General features: G+C 40.0%; 1 protein-coding gene across 5 annotated transcripts in view; it reads right to left on the bottom strand.

Moving 5' to 3' along the window:
- Positions 1 to 17,282, bottom strand: part of TIMD4 (T cell immunoglobulin and mucin domain containing 4) — a 62,846-nt gene that overhangs the window by 26,011 nt on the left and 19,553 nt on the right. For 2 of the 5 annotated variants that reach the window (XM_006927929.5, XM_006927930.5), the window contains exons 1-2: positions 6,264 to 6,420; positions 1,726 to 2,064 (exon numbers count right to left, since the gene is read on the bottom strand). In XM_006927929.5, coding sequence (XP_006927991.2) covers positions 1,726 to 2,064; positions 6,264 to 6,321 — 397 coding nt within the window. In that variant the 5' untranslated portion in view covers positions 6,322 to 6,420. Of the gene's footprint in view, positions 1 to 1,725; positions 2,065 to 6,263; positions 6,421 to 13,946; positions 14,041 to 14,404; positions 14,593 to 17,282 lie in introns of those variants that run through there. The other 3 variants (XM_045036373.1, XM_045036362.1, XM_045036381.1) reach the window with 3 other exon arrangements.

Here is a 17,282-nt window from a genome sequence, read left to right as displayed (position 1 = left end):
ACTGTAAGCTCCATAAGGGAAAATCTGCTATTTATTTTGTTCTCTGCTACAAATCTAATACCTACCACAATGTTGGGCACATGGTAGATATTCCAAAAAGATTGCATAAGTGAGCAAATGAACAATTGCATCAAAAGTGAGCCCAAACATGAAATTTTAGTCAAGCAAGATGAAGAAGCTCAAGTTCTGTTGTACAACTCGTACCTAAAGTTAACAATAATAAGTTGTATACTTGAAAATTTGTTAAGTGAGCAGAACTCACCATAGGTGCTCTTTCCACAATGAAGTAAAATTAAAATCTGTAATAAAAATGAATCCAAGGTGTTCAACATGGGATGAGAATGTAGTCTCTTTCATATATTAATGACAAGTTCATGCCGACACCACTCACCCCCTAACATTTGAGTTTGGGTTCATCAGCCACAGTTATTCTACATATGCTACCATCTCTTAAATATGTCAAATTTTGATTAACTCTAACAGATTTCAGTGAGCTTAGAAATGACCCATAGATATTGAGTTCAACAAGTATTTTATAAAATAATAGCTGGTTATATCAGGCTTGAAAGTAGAAGACTTGGATTAGCCTCATTTAACTTTAATAAAACTTCAGTAAATCAGAAAAATACCTTTTCTATCACAAAGTCGCTTTTAAAGAAAAATATACTAAAGTATATGAAAGTTCTGAAATAAGAAGCATCCACATAAGTCGTTCCCAAATTTTAGAGTGCATTGGTGTCACCTGAGAATTCTGTTAAACATGTGGCTATAAGCATATGATCCTGCCTTCCAAGATGCCTACCCAGTCAGGAACAAAGCACAAGAATCCCCCATCTTTTTTTTTTTTTTAAGTTTATTTATTTATTTTGAGAGAGACGGAGAAAGCGTGAGTGGGGGAGGGGCAGAGAGAGAGAGAGAATCCCAAGCAGGCTCCATCCTGGCAGTGCAGAGCTGATGCAGGGTTTGAACTCACAAAACCACGAGATCATGACCTGAGCCAAAACCAAGAGTTGGACTTTCAGCTGACTGAGCCACTGAGGTGCCCCGATAACCCTCCATCTTTGACGCAGTTTGAACATAGAGCTTACTCTGAGAGACACCATTCCCGACAAGCAGGAAAGGTGATTACTGTTAGCATAATTCAACCAGAGGCTGCCTTCTATGCAGCTCAAATCTTTAAGAATCCCACCATATTCCAGTTTCATCAAAAGCAACTGACAGTAACAGACAGAAAGGCCACCTGAAAACTGCTGTGATTGTCTCCAAGTCTCATGCCCTTTCCCCTTTGCTGAAAGTTGCAAACTTTGGCTTAGGGGCTGAAGCTGACCCATGGACACATTTTATTTAATTTATATGGTATTTTTTAAAAAATCTTTGCCAACATATAAAAATCAATGTCATACACGTAAAAATTGCGAAATCTGAAAACACTGTGCACAAAGCAACAATCTCGTAATAAGAAGCAGATGTCTTTTGCAGACTGACCCTCCAATTCACTGGTTCCCTTCCCATGCACCCCCCACCCATTCATTGCTGTGGTCTTCTTGGCCCCCATGGGTATTTGCTCCATACTGTGCCTCCTCTAGTCATAGCAACACATCTTAAAATTAATCTGCCCCCTCGTGCTTAAGCACCTACAGCCTCCCCAACACCACCCAGTACATCCATTCCCCATTAACTGTTGAATCTATCCTTCCACAGACACAAGCCCCTTCATGTACACACCTCTCCTCAGCTGCAGGCGAATGTTCTTTTTCACGTCATTGAACCAGCCAGGGACCTCTATGCGGCAGCAGTATACACTGTTGTCACCTTCGTTGGTGTTCAAGATGGTCAAGGAGACATCGCCTTGTCGGATATTGCCCCGAAGTTCATATTTTGATGACTTCCTGGACAGCACCGTCCTCCCATCAGTGTGGAGAAGCTCATTGTTGCACTTGGATTTGGGACACGGGCCCTTGCCCCAGCACATGCTGTTGCTGTTTTCAGACCAGGATGAGTACTTACAGGGCAAGGTCACCGACTGACCCAAAAACCCTCTCACAGTCTCTGGTGCAGCTGGAACTGTGAGGAAAGATGAGAAAAATTAAGGCTGTGCAGTACTAAAATCTCTCAAATATACTGCATGATGTTTGTGCAGCTAGATGCTTCCAGAAATATGAGAAGAGTCATTATGTATATTTTTTAGCCTAAATTCTGATGTGCCCTTAGCCACTGCTGAGTCCCTAACTCCACACCCTTTTGTCTCCCAGTTACAGATAGCTGACCCACCTCATGGTCTGAACTCATCTCCATAACAAGCCCTTTTTTGCTGATTTAAAAACAGCAAATGTTCTTGAGTACCATTTCAATAAGCCAAAAACTTCTCCAATGAAAAATCCAACTCTTTAATCTAATTCCACTAACTCATGTAAACACATCCAGAACTAGCACTCTACCCAGTGTATCCTCAATAAACAGTGGCCATGTACTGCTGACCTGACTGCTTGGGACTCCCTCCATTTTCAAACCCAGAGAATGCTGTGGCAGTAAGATAGGCTATTGAACTACGTTCCATTGTCCTTCTCTCCTTTCAGTACTGGATCTAGAAATTGATTGCTCTGGACCATTTATTTGTTGCTAGAGAACATGAAGTTAGGTGGAGTTTGAACACTTTTTTAATGTTAAAGCTGGAAAGAACCACAAGAATTAGAAAGAATGGCACCTATGCATAGAAAAATGCCAAGGGTTAGTTTTACTGTATTAGTTGTGTGAGATGGAAGGTATCGCTATTTCTGAAATGAAGCAGTCCTATTTCCCAGCTTTGCCTGCTCATCAGCATGACCTGGGGAAGGTGTTGAAAGTGCAAATTTTATTGCCCAACCCTGAATCAGAATTTTTGAAGCCAAGGCCCATGGAAATTCTCCAGGTCATTCTGATATCACTTGCTAGTCACCCAGGATTTGAGGACCAGTGGACAAGCTCTTCTAAGATTACTTCCATCGCTAAGAATCTGCGAAACATTTTCACTGCTGCAAATGTTAAGCCCACTGGGTTAATTGAGCATCAACAATTGTTCTAATGATTGCTGGTTCTAACCCTCCACTCCCAAAAAATGCTACTGAAGACAGGCTGAAGCTCCAGATCATCAGGACTCCACCTGCTTTCTCTAGGGTACGTAGGTCCTGCTTTGTTTTCTCCAAGGTACCTTCCTGTGAGATTCTACATTCACTGACTTTGTTGGCCCATTGGGCTAAGTTGTATAGCACATGGCCAAGAGTACCAGGTTCCTCTCTGACCCAGGTATCAGGAATGTCCCCATAACCCTCTCTAAAATAAGGTAAGCACAAACCAAATTCAGACACGCCCTGAAATTTCAGACCCTGAAATCACAGTTTATTCATTTCATTGTAGTAGGAATGTTTCAGTGACCATAAATGCTCTAGAAGTCCATTTAGCCTACCATGAAACAAGGAAAAATAAATACATAAGAAATTCATTGTCATCACCTTCAGCTCTATTACCAACAGAACATATGCACCTAAAACTAGCAACTTTCTCAATATGAGCTTATTCCTATGAATGTTTGGAAAATTAATTAAAAATATATGCAGGAATTATTTCTGCTGGAGATTAGTTTGTTTTTCCAGTATCATACTATAGAAAGAGGCATCCTACTACTCAGTAAGAAAACACCCAATATAAACATTGACAGAAGACATAACAGGCATAGATAAAGAAATACAAGAAGCCAGTAAATTTCATCTGTAAGACTGGCAAAAATTTAGAATGCCAATAATATCAAAGTTGGCCAGACAGGGACTCAGGAAATGACATAGACTATTGGAGTACACTGGAATGAAATGGGAGTTTAATTGGTATAGCCACACTGTGAGGCAATTTGGCAGTTTCCATTAATATTGAGCATGCGTGTATCCTAGCTAAGCCTTAGCAATTCCGTGCTTTGTTATCTACCCTACAAAAAGACATGTGCACAGGGAAATCTGTTTGCGAAAGTTTGCTGCAGCTTTCATATATATGTGAATGAAGTGAACAATGTATGTGGGGAACAGCAAAACTATGGCATATGCATTCACAGTAAACATAGTGAATCATTCATTCCATGCAATCATTCCAAGGTTATTAGAAGTAAATCTTTATCAGTTGACATGAAAACTCCAAGCCTTATTAATGTATGAAAAGGACAAATTCAAAACAACACATAAAATACAAAACCATCTTATAAAACAAATAAAACAGTTTGCATTTTTTTTTTGTCTGTGGGCACAGACATATGAAGGTATATGCATAGAAAAGTGTCTGGTGGGATATACACCCAACTCACTGTTCCAGTTGCCTTTGCCATCGGAGGAAAGGAACTGGAGAAGGAGGGAGTAGTCAAAGGGATTTTAGCTTTATGATGCTGTTATTTTTTTCACCTGTTTCACAAGTTTCTGTATTACTGACTGGATTAAAAATTAATATTTAAAAAAAGGAAGCAGGCAATTTGGTGTGGCAGGAAAACACCCATTAGGCTACAGTGTAAACTTCATTCTGCTAGTTACTGCTTTTGTGTTCTTGGGGAAAGCCACAATAATCCTGACCTCATTATCATTGAAAGCAAAGGGGATATATAATACTTGCTTCAGAAGTATTTCGAAGGTTTATATGCAATGAAGTATCAAATGCCACATGAAATTAATAAAGTATTAGTACAAGTAACCAAGCATTTCAGAATTTAGAAATAGGACAAGAAGCTCTTCCCTGCTGGTACAAAAGTATCTTGGAGCAGAAGAATCACTGATAATCAAATTCCCTTTTTGGGAATTACCTAGGACTGTAGGTACAACCTAGGTTCTGTTGCCAGCTTTGTTCCTTCTCCAGGTGGTGACCTCAGGAAAGGCCCCTTCCCCAGTCAGGGTCTCATTTTCACTATTTACTGAGGAAAGGGTTTCATTCTGCATCTTTTAAGAGCATATCCAGTCCTGATTGATCCTTGCTGATTCTGAGCAATCACTCTCTTCTAAATTGGTGATTTTAGAAAAAGTACAAATGAAAAATGAACAAAAGACAGTTCTCTAGGTGCTGCTTCCTTCATATAGGATTGGAGAAGCCTACCCCATCAGTGTCCAGCCAGGAGTGGGAACATAGACTCCAGCAACCTTCAACACAATGTAAACCTCCACACCTCAACTACTCAGGACAAGATAAAGACCACTGAAAATACTGATAAAGAAAGTGACAGGGATTGCCTTCATTCCATTAATTCCTACAGAGTATCTAGGAAGAGAGGCAGTTAAATGATCAATTACTACAGGGTGACAAGTTCTCTGATGGATGACTTCATGGAAGATAGGAATTCATAGCAGAAACACCTCACCCCATCCAGAGGCTCAGAGTGCTCAGGAAAAGCCTGACTTGGGTGGAGACCTGATAATGCATGTAGTTACCGAGAAAAGAAAGGCAGGATGAAAAACAGCATGGCAAAGGTTTGAAGGGTAGAGAGAACACATTTGTTTTCCTTGGAATGGAAGTGCTTTTGCGGGCAGCACACTTGAGAGATCATTTGCAAATAGCTACTAACTTTGAAAACTGCTAGGGATATTAGATACTGTCTAGTTCTAGAATCATGGATTGTTCAAACTGGTCTTATCTGGCTCCCTCATTTCATACATAGAAGAGCCAGAGCAATTTAGACATGTTTCCATTGTTAATGACTAGTGACTGAGACCACTGCAGCTCAGTGAGGAGCATTTTGCCCAAGGCTGCCAGGACACAGAAGTCTAAACTGGCCCAGAATGAGTGTGTACACTTGCATCACCCAAAACTTGGACACAACAAACCTCACCTTCTGGCGAGGGATGAAGCGTCATACCCAGCAAAAGAAGACAAACAAAAAGCAAACCAAAACCACTGAAAATAAAGAGGAAAATACAAATTATAATAAGAGCTCTGCAGAAGAATTCCCCTGGCTCCAACTATGCTAATAACACCTGCAGAGGAAATTTCTTTTCCCCATTTCATCTGACCCTTTATTTTGTGTTTCTTCTTAAGTTGTCATTTCTGATTTGAATACAAATTAGCCCACTGTAAAACTCTAAAACCAGTCTCAGGATAAAACCCTATGTAACTAGAAAGGCAGAGACCCTCCAAAGAAAAAAATCTGGAAGGAATCAAGAATGAAGCAGGCTTCTGCTCTACTGAGGCCTGATCGGCTGTGAAAATCTATCACAGGATGCCAAGCTCTCCAGGGACTCCTGCATGGAAGGATTCAGAACACTTACTCAGAGAAAGCCGCCCAAGTTCAATCAGCAGCCAGAGAATAAGAGGCCCTTTGGACATTTTGACTGTTGGCAGGCCCCAGGAGTCAGTCTGTCTGTCCAAAGTCCATTTCTTATACTCTGGTTAGTGCTGACAGGGCAGGACCTTTTAGTTTCATTTCTCTTTCTGCCTCATAACCTTCCCTTTCCTCCCTCCTGAATAGTCTCCCTCAAGAGATGTATGATAAAATGTGCTGAGCTCTTTCTCCTGACCACCAGTGTATGTGGAAATGTGTGGACTGATAGTGAGGTTGCACCTGTATTCCTTTGTCCATACGTATCAAAGGATTTCCTACCCTGTGTGTTAGCATCCATGCATGTGCTTGTGTGTATGTGCATGTGTAAGCTGTGAATGAGGTACAGTCCTTCCCACTCCTGTGCAGCTTGTAGTAAAATGCAATGAACTCACCTCATTGGCTTCTATTTAAACATGGACTCCTCATAGGGGCCAAAGAAAAGTTAGACTGGAAATGGGCTCTGCTCCCTTTACCTGGTTCACCTGGTTCTCCATCACCTGGAACTTTAGCCCCTTTACTCTGATAACTGGCAAACAAAAGCAATCAACCATCACATAAGACAAAATCACCATTAGAATTTACTAGACAAGGAAAGAAGAATTCAATAGAGGAAGCACAGGACATGCTCAGGTAACAAACAAGCCCAAGGTCAAGACCCAGTTCTACCAGTTTTTAGTGAAGTCTTCATCACCTAATGATGAAGAGCATAAAAGATAGCTCATGAACCAGACTATAAGGCTTGGGTGAGATGATAGACCTCTGGACTCTATAGCTTCAGTGATCTATCCAAGACCACAGAACCAGTTAGAGGAGGAATCAAATCAAACAGATATGTTTTTTTTTTTTTTTTTAATTTTTTTTTTCAACGTTTATTTATTTTTGGGACAGAGAGAGACAGAGCACGAACGGGGGAGGGGCAGAGAGAGAGGGAGACACAGAATCGGAAACAGGCTCCAGGCTCTGAGCCATCAGCCCAGAGCCCGACGCGGGGCTCGAACTCCCGGACCGCGAGATCGTGACCTGGCTGAAGTCGGACGCCCAACCGACTGCGCCACCCAGGCGCCCCACAGATATGTTTTCTAACATAGATTTAGGTCATCATCATTGGTTACTGAATGTTTAGTTATATTCCAGGCACTCTACTACATGATACAGATATATTATTTAATTCTCACAACACTAAGAAATAGGTATTTTTTCCCATTTAGCAGACGAGGGAATGGAGGCTTAAGGGGGCTACATAAATGACATTGACAGTCAAGAAGGTGAAAACATGACTCAAGCCCAAGTGTCCCTGATCCCAAAATCCATGCTCTTGAGCATGACACCCTACTTCAACCTGTGGTCCTTAGGGAACCACAGCTATGAGACACACCATACCAGTGGCCAGCCAAATTATACCCAGCTCCAGAGAGGGAATTTAAGGATGCACAAATGCTCTAGATTTAAGAAAAAAAATCCTCATTTGATTGTAACCAGCCAAATGAGTCTCAGACCTTCAACATTGCTCATAGTAAAAGTATTGGTGAAAATACAATACTGGATGAATCTCTGCACTCAGAGAATCTAGTAAAACAGGGGGAAGGGATGAAAATAGAAGGATTCAGAGAAAATGTTCCCACTGACTACCCACTGAACTGTGGGATCCTCTTCCTAGGAAGCTGGGAGAGTTAGTCTCCGGACAAATTGGATAGCCCTAATAAAACACTTACAGATACTGATATTTAGGTGCTCCCCGTTAATACCAACACAATTCCCCTTCAATAAAGCTACCAGTTCATGAGCCTCAGTCATGTATGCAGCATTCCTAATTAGTTTTTAGTGTGTCTTTTAAATATGAATAGGCAACTAAGGATCAGAGACATTTGGGGAAAATATTCAATATGAAAAAGATACAAAGACAACACCCAAGATGACTTTGTACTCACATGTCTAGGAAACTGATGGGATGATTAGAAGACCTAGTGGCTGGACAGGTACCCCTGTGCCTCCACATGGTCTTTCCACAAGGCATCTTGAGCTTCCTTCAGTATAGCAGTCTCAAAGTAAATGAGTTTCTTACATAGTATATGGTTTTCTCAAAAGTGAGCATTCCTCAGGGCTCCTGGGTGGCTCAGTCGGTTGAGTGTTTGACTTCAGCTCAGGTCATGATCTCACAGTCCGTGAGTTTGAGCCCCATGTCAGGCTCTGTGCTGACAGCTCAGAGCCTGGAGCCTGCTTCGGATTCTGTGTCTCCCTCTCTCTGACCCTCCCCTATTCATGCTCTGTCTCTCTCTGTCTCAAAAATAAATAAAAACATTAAAAAAAAAAGTGAGCATTCCAACAGACTCAGGAAGAATGGGCAAAGGTTATGACCTAAACTGACATGTGATTCAGTATTATTTCCACTGCATTCTATTGGTCAAGAAGAAGGCCATCCCAGGGGTGCCTGGGTGGCTTGGTTGGTTAAGCATCCAACTCTTGATTTCAGCTCAGGTCATGATATGAGACTGAGCCCTGCGTAGGGCCCTGTGCTGAAAGTGCAGAATCTGCTTGGGATTCTCTCTCTCTATCCCTACCCCTCCTCTGCTCCTCCACTCACATGCACTCTCTATCAAATAAATAAACATTTAAAAAAAATACAAAGCCATCCTGGATTCAAGTAGAAGGAACAACACAAGGGTGCGAATAGCAGGAAGTTCATTGGAGGTGAAGGGGAAGCATCTTTGCAGACTTGTTACCACAACAAGCAAACCAGGCTGGAGCAGAAGGACAGAGGAGTAAGGCTGGCAGTGGTAGTGGTGAGTGTAACTGATAGATCATCTCATGCATTTAGGTATTTTGAAAATAGATCAAGTCGGTCTTTGATAGAAAGGGCTTGAATCATTTAAGATGAATTTTGATAAACACTTGGGAAATTAAGAAAAGGAAAACAGTAGACAATTATTACAATCAGGAAACACTAAATATTGTACATGAAAGAATATGAAATTACAGTACATTTGCTCAATTGGAAAGATAGTTGTACAGTCATGATAATGTAAACTCTAGCTACTAGTTTAACACAAAATTATGATAGGAGTACATTGGGAAGATGGTCAGAGAGGAAGGGGAATGGGGGTACTCACCCTTCAGGAGGTCAATAGACGGTAATCAAAATGGTCAATCAAACAGTAACAGTAAAAGCACATTATTAGTAATATGGAAGGAAAAAAAACAGAAGAAAAAAACTCAAAAGAGTTTACATTTTATGGGAAGGAATAGGAAAGGTATTGGCTGTTTTTTTAGTTATAAGCCTTTTATAATAATTTTACTTTAAAAAATGTGTATATTGAGCACATCTCACATCCAGATCTTAGTTTCTAAATACCACTCACCAATAAAAGGAACCGGGCTCCTTGGAGAAATGTCTGGTTCTAGGACTGGGGCAGGAAATACTTAAAATGAGTCTGGAGCATCTTGTGCTAGAAAGTCTGAAAGTGCTCAAAAAGTAAATAAAAAGTAAAATCCACAATGATGTGATTGTTAAATGGACACAGGAGGCAACCAAAAAAGCTACCCATGACCAAAGCAGGAACAACCCAAGCAACAATATAAACTAGAACTGGATTATAGCCCAAAGTATAAAATAAATGTCAATACTGATACAGTGATCAAATCAATAAATAAGCGAGGAAGGAGAGACAAATCTTCTGTCCAAAAACATTCCAAATAATTTATGTAGTTACTTCCTCCTCAAAGGAAAGGTAGAACATAACTCCTATCCTTAATTGTAGGCTGAACACAGTGACTTCCTTCCCAAACTTCCAGTAAAGACAGTAAGAACAACAACTAACTTTACAGTGGAGAGATCTGGCAAACACTACCTCTTGCAGGTGATCAAGGCCAGCATAAACAGAGACAAGTCATGTTGATGGTTTGCACCCTTGACATGATGTGATATAAATGATACTTTACCCGTGTGGTAAATTCTTCTTCCCAAGAAACATCATCCCAGTACAATCATGAGAAAACCATCAAACACAGCCAAACTGAGGCAGATTCTACAAAATATTTGACAAATACTTGTCAAAATGTCCAATGTCATGGGGCTCCTGGGTGGCTCAGTCATTTAAGCATCCAACTCTTGATTTCAGCTCAGATCATGATCTCATAGTTTGTGAGATTGAGCCACATGTTGGGCTCTGAGTTGATAGCACAGAGCCTGCTTGGGATTCTGTTACTCCCCCTCTCTCTCCATCCCTTCCCTACTCTCTCCTGTGCATGCTCTCTCTCTTTCTCTCTCTTTCTCTTTCAAAATAAATTTTAAAAATCTTAAAAAACCTGCCAAGGTCATTAAAAAGCCAAGGGAAAATCTGAAAAAATGTTACAGCCAAGAGGAACCTCAGGAGACATGACAACTAAATGTAATGTGGTATCCTAAATAGGCTCCTGGAAGAGAAAAAGGCCTTTAGGTGAAAATTAAGAAAATTTTGGACTTTGGTCAATAGTATTAATAGTATTAATATTGGCTTATTAACTGTTACAAGTATACCATTACCATAATGTAAGATGTTAATAATAGGGGAAACTAAGTGTGGGGTGTATGGGAACTATCTGTACAATCTTCATCATTTTTCTGTAAACCTAAGGCTATTCTAAAATAAAGCATTTTTAATGCACATATGCTTTTATTTTAGAAATGCAAATTTTAATAATAATTTAGTATCTGTAAGGGGTCACACACTGGAACAAGAGGCTAAGCTTGGTTATCCTCTCTTCCTAAGTTAGGGTCCCTAGACGGTCTTCATCCTAATATTGGATGCTCAATTTGTATTACCGTATTAAAGTATATTATTCTTCAGAGAGGGCCATAGCAGTTTTAGGTAATTCATGTCTTTACCACCTTCCTCTACATATGGAGGTTTGCACCTGGAGAGCCGGTCCTCCCTCATTTTTAGTCAGTGCAGTTTAGATGGTATTGATTTCATTCATGGCCATGGTGTTTGGATCAAGGATGAACAATTGATCCGAATAAAGCCAAGGATACACAACCTTGACACATTTACTAGAATTTTTGAGTTCTAGTTCCCTATTTTCCACTGATTTTTCAGCTATAAGGATATGGGCCTGAATCCAAAGTTATCCATTATGCCACTAATGGGTGAAGCCTGCCTGATGAGAGAACCAATTAGGCAGAAGGCAAGTGGAGAAATAGAGAATCCTAGGTCCTTGACAAGGTTTGAATCTCTGAAACAAGACACGTCAATGTGCCAACAAATGTCCTTTTGAAATAAAGCCGGTTTGTGTGGGGTCTTCAGTCATTTGGAATCAAAAGACCTATGTTCTTAAATCTAGAAGAACTTCTATATCATGGTAATTCAGATGGATGGCTAAGGTTTTTCCAATCATAAGAGTTTACACAATTATCTGGCTCAACTACGTGCTTCACCAAATACCTGCTTTCACCCTGACCTTTCAATCATTCAGCAAGTGGCTTGTCAATCTATTTACTTTTGGCATGTGGAATTCTGCTAGGTTCTGGGGATAAAGACAAATAAGGCATAGATCCTACTCTTAAGAATATGACAGTTTCAAATTTTAAGCAGAGGAGGTATTATTTAAATTACTATTTAATGGGGCGCCTGGGTGGCACAGTCGGTTAAGCGTCCGACTTCAGCCAGGTCACGATCTCGCGGTCTGTGAGTTCGAGCCCCGCGACGGGCTCTGGGCTGATGGCTCAGAGCCTGGAGCCTGTTTCCGATTCTGTGTCTCCCTCTCTCTCTGCCCCTCCCCTGTTCATGCTCTGTCTCTCTCTGTCCCAAAAATAAATAAAAAACGTTGAAAAAAAAATTTTTAAATAAATTACTATTTAAAGATAAGGCTGTTGGAAGCCAAAAGATAAAAGACTGTTAAGTGATATGAAGAAAATAGAATCCATGTTTTCTAATAAAGAGTTCTTTGTGGTAAACAATACTTCCTTTATGGTAAATGAAGTTAAATGTAATCCCACTCATTCATTTTTATTTGTTCATTTCTTCATCAGTTATAGAAGAGGTCAGCAAACTATTGCCCATTGACCAGATCCCACCCACCACCCATCTTTGTAAATAAAGTTATATTGCAACACTGCCATGCCCATATGTTTGCATATTGTTTATGGCTGCTTTCACGCTACAATGGCAGAGTTGAGTAAATGCAACAGATACTGTATTGCCCACAAAGCTAAAAATACCATCTGGTCTTAACAGAAAGAGTTCACCGACCTTTGGACTATATATGGAATTCATGCTCTGTGCCGTGTACTGTGCTAAACACTGAGACAGCAGTATGAGACCAGCCACTCTTATCCTCAATAAATTCACAAGCTGGTGCTTCCTACTGGCAGACAAGCAAGTTAATAGACAATACAGCATGGTGTGATAAGGAAAGGACAGAATAGTAAGGGAGTGTTGAGAAAAGATCCCTAGCCCAGTCTTGAAGATGGAAAAAGAGAGTCGAGAACACTTTTTAAATATAGACCTCAAGGATATTGGAGAGGATTGGGGCAGCATAGAAAAGAATTTCCAGCAGGACAAAGAACATGTAAAAGCTCAGTGACTATAACAGCGAGGCATTTTAGACTAACTGAAGAATTTAAGCTTCACAGGTCTTTATCATAGTATTTAAAAGTAAATGTAAAACTTAAATGCTCTGACCAAAAAAAATAAATAAATAAACGAATAGATAAAATAAAACAGGGCTATGTGTAGACTAACACTGAGACAATGTAGTGATCTGAGGATTATGACTGGTGTGTGTATGTAAATTTCTCTATGGCTGGACCTCAAATCAGGAGGGAAGAAGTGCAAATGAGGGGACTGGGACACAGGCCAAGGGCAGATCATAAAAGACCTGATAAGCCACATGAAGGAGGGCACTGTCTGAGGGCCAAGAGGAATCCATCTTTTGTGGACGATTACTGAGCCTGTTAGTAAAACCTATAAAAGAAAGAATTCCACAAATGGGAGCATTTTCATTAAAATGTGCCTAGAACTAAGTTGTCACATCTCTAAATCTCCTCCAGCTTTGACAGTTTATGACTACATATTCTGTTAGGTCAGGAAATGACTTCAACCTGGGAAAGGATATTTTCTGAGTTCTTTTATTGAGGTAGAAGGACAGCCTCTCTTGCTCATTGTCAACCATGGGAGCCTATTTAGCAAGCTTCCTCTCACTCTATGACCCCTGCATCAACTTCTTTATTTTCTATGGGATGGGAAATCGCACTGCCTGGGTTCCATCTTGACCACATACTAGCTGTATGGCTATGAACAATTTACTCAATGTCTCTGTGCTCAATTAACCTTCTATAAAATAGAGATGGTAGTACCTATATCTTGGATTGCTATGAGCACTAAATGAGATGGCCTATGGAAAGCATTTAGCAGAGTACCATGCAGATAGTGAACCCCCCAAAATATTAGTTATTATTCAAGTAGTTATTATGCAGGTAGAGTTAGAAGAACACAAAAGACAGAATGACCTATTGTAGTAGATATATCTTGTTGTTGCCTGTTCAACATCCCTTCCTTTGTGGAACCAACCCTTTTTTAATCTATATGGATCCAGTCTGGCATATGATTAGGATGGGCATATGCCTTAGGTATAGCCATTCATTTTAACCCATTACCTTGTGGGGACTGATATAAGGCAAAGAAAATAGACTGGTTTGCTTGTCAAAGCTGATTCAGTCAGAGACATGCAGATCCATGGAACCTTGAAATCTTGGGGGGAAAAAAAAGGCAAGTAAAGAAAGGATCGCTAATTTACTCATCAATCTAAAGCTTGATATGTGTGGTCACACCTCAGCTTTCATACTTTCTTCCAAGTAGTCAGTTCTACTTCTGTACAGCCCTAGTTGTTAGGGAAATAAAAAGGAATTAATATTCACTAAATTGTGGCTATGTGCTAAGCACTGTGCTGGGTGTTGTTCACACATAATCCCAACAAATATAAAAAATATATCTTTTGAACTACAAGGAAAAAGGGATTAAAATACAGCTCTTCTTGTCTAGTATGTTAGTTAGAACTTATTTGAGGACAAGAACAGAGGTTCACTAATATTGCCCCAAGAAAGAAGTAACTCACGACAAGAGCACACATGGTCTGGAATCAATACCCCATTAGGAATCTCCAAGGCATCACTTTCTCTGCTCTTCTTTTAGGTATCTCTGCCTCTCTCTGAAACTCTCCCCATGACCAACTTCCTCATGATTTCAGCTTGCTCATGGTATATATTATACAACCCAGCCCCAAATCCTTTCAGCTCAACTCTCAACTCAGCTCTCTGAGCTCACTGACTTATTATCTCAATTCTAAATTCCAAATTCTTGAAAGAGAACTCCAGTCCCTTAAGTTCTCATTTTCTATGGTAGGTCCAGGCTATAGTTCAAAGGCAGATTGGTAGTTGGCTATTCTAGGATCAGCCTTGTCCATGAGGAGAAAGGGCCCACTGTGCAGAACTCAGTCATTCCATTTGTAATTTAGGAAATTGGAGCTATGGATGGGGTACAGTCCCTCAGAAGTGGCTGGGGTAGACAGGCAAAGACTAAGAACTCTAATACAAATAAGAATCTGTGTATTAGTTGGTCACCAAAATAGTCCATTGGATCACCTGGGAATCCATTCAACTGTGCATAACAGAAATTCCAATCAACAGAAGCCTGAATATTTAAGGTGTTTGTTTTTCCTCTCATAACAAGAAGTCTGGATGTAGGCAACCCAAGAATTCAAAAATATCTCAAGGACTTAGGCCCATGTTGTTTGTCCCAACAAGGTCATGGAAGGGTTAATATACTTCCAAACATCGAATTCATCTTTGGGAAAGAGAAAGGAGAGTCATAGTGGCTTTCAAATCATCATTCCTTGACTTTTATTTGGAAAGGAATGCTCTTCTAAGCAAATTCCCCTTATAACTTATTATCCAGAACGAGACCACCAGTCAACACTCAAATCTATCCTATTACATATTTATGACTGGTTTCAACCAATTAGGGCCATCTGCTGAGCTTCTGGTAGGGACCTAAGGTCTCTGAAATCAAGAAATTGAATATACTGGTTTCCTGCGAAAAAACATAAAGAAGGAAATTAAAAGAAGGAAAGGCTGTTGGTTGAACAGCAGATAGCATCTTCTTCAACAGAGCACTCCTCTAGGACAAGGGACTATGTATATACACCCCCTGCAACTGGCCCCATGCCAGGCTTCCAGTAGATAACTAGTTCTTGTTGAGTGAATGAATGAATATTTTGACTTATTAAAGGGCTAAACTGATGACAAAGTAGAAAAAAGACGAGAGAGGCTGTCAGGAGACGAAAATATTTCAGAAATCTCCATGAGACCTTGTCTCACCTCTCTGAACCTCAATTTCTTCATCTTTAAAATAGGATTGAATAATCTCTTCACCACAGAGTTGGTTTAGGGATTAAATGAGACTACTTATGGGCAAGTTCTTTGAAATCATGAAGAATTAGGAATATACTGTTTTGATTTATAAGCTATGGAAACAAAGATAGGAGGAAGCTGGCATGAGTCAATTGGCTTTATAAAGTCATCCTCACAAATAGAAAAGGAGAAATGATGCCTGGGTGGATACATGTTCTGACTGGTTCAAAAAGTCATTGTTACATGGATTTTATCCTCTAAAGATGAAAGAAAGTTTCCATCTGAATAATATGGAAAGTGCTGAAATCTTGGAAACCCAACTCTTGTTTTTTCTGGTAAGGCCAAAACACAGGTTAAGAAATTGAAAGTGGAAGAAATAGATGTAAGAATGAAAAAAGTACATCATTCAACTTCGCTGGGGATATCCTAGTTGGCTCAAATATAAAGAAATAACTATTTCCAGGTCACATTATATTGTAGAAGCTCAGATAAATATAACTGGCTGCCTTTGGCAGTTGAGTTCAATTTAATTTCATATAGCTTAGTGATATTTTTATAGATATTCCAGTTATCTTCCAGGCATATGGTGAAGTAGCACACCCACCCCCATGATGTTAGATATGGCCACAGGACTTGATTTGGCCAGTGCCTGTGGGCAGGAGTGTCGTGGGTCACTTATAGGTGGAAGTCTCTATGAATTGGCATACAATTCACTATTTTCCCTTCCCCTGACAGAGAAACTGGCTCCAAATAGTGAAAGCTCCACAAGTGGGGGTCCCTGAGTGAGAATGACATCAAGCAGGAACCCCTCCCCCAAGGACACCCAATAAAAGCAAGCAAAAACAAAACCAAAATTTCATTGTTCTAATCCACTAAATTGTTTATTTGCTTAATCATAGCATAATGCACCATATCCTAATATCACCTCAGTCCTGTGGAAACAGCAATGAGAAGTGGGTAAGAACATTCAGGTGAGGCAATCCACGATAGGAGGCTCTGCTGCTTACTAGCCATATGGCTACCATTTACCCCGCTGTAGCCTTGCTCTTGTTCCTGTAGCAGTCTAGATCTGTGGCACTCAGATCTGGCTGCATCTTAAAATCAAAAGAGAAACTTCTAAATAATATGCCCAGGTTCTACCCCCAGAAATTTTGATTTCATTGGTCTTGGGTGGGACTGAGGCATTAATATTGAAGATCAAATGTGCAGCTGGGACTGAGAACCACTTGTCTTTAATTTTACTTACCTCATTCATCTCTCAACATTCAGACTGAATAGTCTATAAAAAGTCTTCCTGAATTCAAAGGTCCCACTTGAGTTTCAGTAGTAAGCTGGGCACATCTTATCTCTATAATTAGAACATCATAGTAAGAGTATCCATGTCCATATTTACTTTCTAACTGGGTATTAAATCTCCTAGAACACAGGGACTGTACTAGAATCTTCTTATGCCACTACCTCCTATCATACTATATATCAAAGTATATACCCAATAAATGCTTATTTATTTAAACAGAAAACAAGACCACTTGATTAAAACTAAGAAACCATTGGTAATCTTTGAGAAATCATCTGTAAGAGAAG

This window comes from Felis catus, chromosome A1, assembly GCF_018350175.1.
Source record: "Felis catus isolate Fca126 chromosome A1, F.catus_Fca126_mat1.0, whole genome shotgun sequence".
In the NCBI taxonomy this organism is placed as follows: Eukaryota; Metazoa; Chordata; class Mammalia; order Carnivora; family Felidae; genus Felis; species Felis catus.
The sequence above is the reverse complement of the archived record's forward strand: the minus strand, read 5'-3'. Positions and strand labels throughout refer to the sequence as shown.